Source organism: Triticum urartu, chromosome 3, assembly GCF_003073215.2.
Source record: "Triticum urartu cultivar G1812 chromosome 3, Tu2.1, whole genome shotgun sequence".
NCBI classification, from domain to species: domain Eukaryota; kingdom Viridiplantae; phylum Streptophyta; class Magnoliopsida; order Poales; family Poaceae; genus Triticum; species Triticum urartu.
In genome coordinates, this window is record NC_053024.1 from 9,604,207 (window position 1) to 9,609,623 (window position 5,417).

General features: G+C 46.4%; 1 protein-coding gene across 1 annotated transcript; it reads right to left on the reverse strand.

The window, feature by feature from the left end:
* Window positions 1-3,105: 3,105 nt before the first annotated feature.
* Window positions 3,106-4,614, reverse strand: LOC125547601 (tryptophan decarboxylase 1-like). The gene has a single exon (XM_048711421.1). The coding sequence runs from the start codon at window positions 4,612-4,614 to the stop codon at window positions 3,106-3,108; it is 1,509 nt and encodes a 502-aa protein (XP_048567378.1).
* Between the last annotated feature and the right edge of the window lie 803 nt (window positions 4,615-5,417).

Consider the following 5,417-nt stretch of genomic DNA (forward strand, 5'->3'; position numbering starts at 1 on the left):
GCCAACCGCCGGGTCTCTAGAGGCTTCTCCTTCCCTGGCGAAACAGATTCTCGCTCCCAATTTTCATGTTGTTGGCCCCTCCCCTCTCCTCCCGCGTCCGCCGGAGTTGAGTTGGCGGAGCTTCATGTCTCTTGTATAGATTAGTTGTAGTTACGGTCTCAATAAAGCAGATTTGGATTTGATATTTCTCCGGCATCACTCCTTCCTTCTAGATCTAGCTGTTGGAGAAGGAAACATGGCGGTGGTTGCTACCATGTCCAAGTTTGACCTCGACGCGGGCGCGAAGACCCGGTTGGCCATGGGGCACGCGTATTGGGTTGACAAGGTCCGGCGGCTCCGGCCGCTCGGACATGGGCACCGGTTGCTGTTGCTGCGCGCATGCTCTGGTGTTCATGTTGTTGTCCTCCGTCTTGTCTGGTAGAACGGCTGGTGCGGGACGAAGGAATACGACAGCCTGCTGGCGGGTCGCTCATCCAGTACAATACCCCGCCGACGCAGGCGAGCAGCGTGTCGTCCGCCGCTGGCAGGGGTGGCGGCATCACCGCGTACTCCCGGGAGTGGTACTTGAAGTTGTCGCACTGCAACACCGCGCACAGCTGCACACCAAGAAGTGCTTGCGAGAGCCGAAATCCCTGGAGGCTGGAGTAGTATATGATCTCCACGAGGTTGTGCTAATGCGACAGTGCGAACGCGTGCTATCGGTCGGCTCCTCGTGTCCTTCAGTAGCTTCCGAAACCACCTACCAGAACATCAGTGGTGATTTCTCTGTTTTTAGAAAGTACACTCTCTCAGTTCCTAAATACTAATTCTTTTTAGAGATTTGAATATGAATTACATACAGATAAATATAGATGTATTTTAGAGTTTAGATTCACTCATTTTGCTTCGTATGTAGCCCATATTAGATTCTATAAATGCACTTGTATTTACAAATGGAGGAAGTACATCCAAATGTAAGAAAGTTAGAATTAATTCAATACTAATATTTTTGTACATACGTGTATGTGCACTCACCCCTTCTATATACTTCGTATGTAAATTAATATAAGAACATTTAGATCACTACTTTAGTATTCTAAACGCTTCTATATTAGTTTACGGAGGGAGTACATATGATTCAGGAGCATATTTTACTTACATTTTGTTTCTTTGCCCCATGCAAAATGTACTGCAAGTGCCGTCTATTATTTTTTCCTTTGCCTAAATATACTACAGAAGCATGTGTTAAACAAAAGGTGATTGGCGTCGTCGCAATTGCCAAAATGTGTGTGAACATATTTTTCATTTGCCCCATGCTCTTTGTCGAGAGCAATGAGAAAGCTAGGTAGGGAGAATAACAAGTCTTTTGCAAGATGAAAATTGAGAAGAAAATATTTAGCTTAGACAACAGGGTTCATCAGGAAACCATATGTTTGATTTTCCTCGATATGTACTTAGCAACAATATGGCATCACTTTCATTGATATCTTGGTGCATCTTTTATTGTTCAGCAGGCTCCACTTATTAAGTAAACAATGTCCACCCGATCTTTTGTTACTTCCTCCGTGCTACGGGCATCTTGCTAGTAACTCCTAATTAGTTGCCCCCATACACTGCGCTCCCTAATGGGCAATGCCACTGGGCCAGCCCAGTAGCCATAGACTCCGATGGTTTTTTATATGCCTTTTGTGGAGCTGCATGGTTTTGTGCCAATGTTTTCTCTTTTTCTGTGCTTTTATTTTTTCCACAATTTCATTTCTTTATATATATTCATATTTATGTATTTTGTTTTATTTATATTAGTTTCCTTTTTCTTTTTCTATTCTAGTATTTTTCTATTTTCTTGTTTTCTGTTTTTCGCTTTTTTTTTTTTCGTTTGTAGAAAACAAAGAACAAATATGAAAATATGTGTCATGATTTTTTAACATATTTTAGACAGTGGTCGTATATTTTTTAAATATTCAAAGTTATTTGGAAAAATGTTTTGAAAGTTTATTTGCTAGTTCAAAAGAAGCCGATACGGGTGCAAATTGTATTCATAGTGATTCTTATGTTTTGTAGCAAGCTGCACGGACTCATTTGGTAAATAGCCTTCCCTAAAAGAGTTGAATTGGAGGAGACCAAAGAAAGTGGAAAAACTCAGGCAACTGCTACTAACGACTCTGTCCTATAATGCTGAGTAGGAGTAGCATTAGGAATTAATACCGCTTGATTCATCAAAGTAGCAGTCCTTTGGGGCCGAAAAAGAGTCGTGATTCGCACAAAATATATGAATAAAAGGCTGCATTATGTTTGCAATGTGATCACGAAACATGGTCGTTCTGCAACTATGCTCCGATACACGATTGAATCCACACCACTGCAAGCTCAGGTAATTCCATGATTTAAAATAGCTCGCTATAGCTCCTTTATAGCATGCTATAGCATTTAGAAGAGGTCATGCGCTAAGAGTCTTTGATCCAAACACATGAAGACACATTTTAAATAGCCCACTATAGCATTTAAAAGAGGTCTGCCGCTAAGATCCTTAGCAAGCTATCTACAACTATGGGTAATTCATCGAAAGTAGATTAGACAGGGGGTAAACAATGCACGATGAAACGTATCGACATAGTAATGGATAAACTCTCCTATAGTAGCTCACCAGAAACATAACATTCCAATATTAACCGTCTACTTCTTATATGAAATCGTCTTACTTCAAAAGGTCATAACAAATATGTAGATATTACTTCATGCCAATTTGACTACAAAGTAATATGGCTTCTCTTCATATACTTGCATCACTCCCTTGCAATACGGCGTCGCGGCAACACGTGTCATCAATAATATATTGACAGATTTCTCCACAAAAAAAAAATAATCTTGTGACAGATTAATAGAATTCCCTTTATGCAGTAACAGCTCAGTGAACATCAGACACCAAGTATTACCGTGTACTAACTATTCATGACCACTCTTTTACAACCAATTGGGCGAACACAAAATCACCAGGTAGCTATATATCCATCAAGAGTCGCAACAAATGTTCATATATATATTTGTAAAAAAATGTTCATATTTATTTGGAAAAATAAATGAAGACCATAGATATGTAATGTCACGGCTGGATAGTCCATAGTGAACTCACTTCATCATCTCACTGACCGTCTTCCTGATGAGCTCCCAAGCGCTCAAAATGTGCCTCTCCTCCTGAAGTGACGATCCCACGGCGAAGCGCAGGACGAGCCTGCCACCTACCACTGTGTGCGTAAGGTACGCCTTGCCGGTCTTGTTCACGTTTGCCATGAGCAACCGGTTCACCTCGTCGGCGGCCTGAACTCCAGTCGCCTTGATCCTGAAGCAGACCAGAGCAAAGTTTCTCGGCACGATGATCTCGAACCGATCATCAGCATGGACCAAGTCCTCAAACATCTTGGCCATGGCGACATCTCTGCGGATGTGCTCTTGGAGATTGGCGGTGCCGTAGGTGCGCATGACCATCCAAAGCTTGAGGCCACGGAAGCGGCGGCCGACTCCGACCTGCATGTCCTTGAGGTCAGTGACGTCGCCGGACACGCTAGCTTCGTTCTTGAGGTACTCGGGATCAGTCTCGAGCGACTGGCTGAGGCGGTCTGCATCACGCACGTAGAGGCAGGTGCAGTCCAGGCACGTGAGCAGCCACTTGTGCGGGCTCATGCTTATGGAGTCCACGCGCTCGATGCCGTTGAGGTGGTGCCGAAACTCTGGGCAAATGCACGCGCTGCCGGCGTAGGCGGCGTCGACATGGACCCACGCATTGAACATAGCCGCGACTTTGGCGACGTCACCTATGGGGTCAACAGCATTGGAGGACGTGGTGCCCACCGTGGCACAAACGTAGGTCGGCACGAGGCCGGCCATGGCGTCAGCCTGCATGGCCGCGAGTAGCTTCAACGGGTCGACGCCGTAGTCAGTCTCTGGCCTGGTGGGAATGGAGCGGAAATTTGCAGGGTCGAAGCCCGCCAGCCGGCACGCCTTGAAGAACGTGGTGTGGGTCTGGTCAGAGGCGTAGACGGCGAGGCTCGAAATCCCGGCCCCACTCCGGCGCATCGCTATGTCACGGGCGGCGGCAAGCGTGACGAGCATGGCCTCGCTCGTCGTCCCTAGAATGACGCTGCCGCCCGTCCCCCGGGAAGCACCGGTGCGGTTCATGAAGCTCCTTGGAAGGTGCAGAAGCTGCGCGAGCCAGTCGAGCACGAGCACCTCCATCTCCGTAGCAGCAGGAGCCGCCTGCCACGTGAACCCGACGGTGTTCATTGCGGAGGCGATGAGGTCTCCGGCGACAGCAGCCGCGCTATTGGTCGCCGGGAAAAACGCGAAGAAGTTTGGGCTGGCCCAGTGTGTGATACCAGGCACCACAGACGCCCTGAGCTCTTTCATGGCGACGTCGAAAGGGGCTGGGTGCACCGGCGGAGACGCTCCGAGCTCATCCCGCAGGTAGCCAGGTTTGACGCTGGGCAGCACCGGCATGGACTCGACGGACTTGTAGTAGTCAGAAACGAAGTCGACGGCCTTGTGGAGGTAGGAGCGTATGTCATCGTCGTTGAGTGGCTGGAAGGGTGGCAGCTCACCAAAGGCGGTGGCGGGATTGCTTCTTGCAGGAATGCTGCCCATTTGTGGATAGTACCAATGAGATGGGTGCCTTGATTGGTACTAACACCAACACGTACCTCTCTATTATAGAGTACTTCAACTAGTTCTCCCAAAAAAAAAGAGTAGTACAACTAGTAAGGACTAAGGACTCCATACATAGCAACTGACCTCACAGCAGAAGCAACACTGAGCCGAGTTGTAAACAAGGCACCCCATCTCATTGGTACTATCCACAAATGTAAATTATGTTTATGTCCCAGGTTGGCACCTAATTTGTTACCACAGGCTAACATGAACCTTGAGCCAGAGCCAGCAAAAACACTTAACCTAACATCTCCGAAATTATCTTCCTAATTTTGGACCCACTCTCTCCAAAAGCCAAGGCCCAAAAGGCCATAACAGTTGGATGAAGATAGCTAGCTAGATTTTGACGGAGACCCAAAAGCCATGATCCAACACCATGTCCCTTCCTCGACGGAGAAAAAAGGGAGGCACCGAAGCAACCAAGGAACAGTGCAAAAAAGTACAGCATGTTCGACTCAGCTAGTTAGATCCAAAGCTCTTCTTTGCAAAAAAGAAAGAAAAAACAAGGAAGAAAACAAAACAAAAACTAGTTGGATGCCTCGTATATGAAGGGGTTGCTTGGTTTGAAGCCACCTTCTGCCAAGGTAATATATTGGCAAGTTTAAAAGGTTTGGACTCCATTTGTTTGGTGCCAAATTATTGACAGTGCTTACAATGTTTGAAAATTCGCAGGGGCACACACGTACACATGCATACGGCAATCCATTTGCTTAAAAATTGATGCACTAGTTTATTTCATT

What these genes read in the sequence shown, in the direction of transcription:
- LOC125547601 (XM_048711421.1), bottom strand. Translation starts at nt 4,614, where the DNA reads ATGGGCAGCATTCCTGCAAGAAGCAATCCCGCCACCGCCTTTGGTGAG.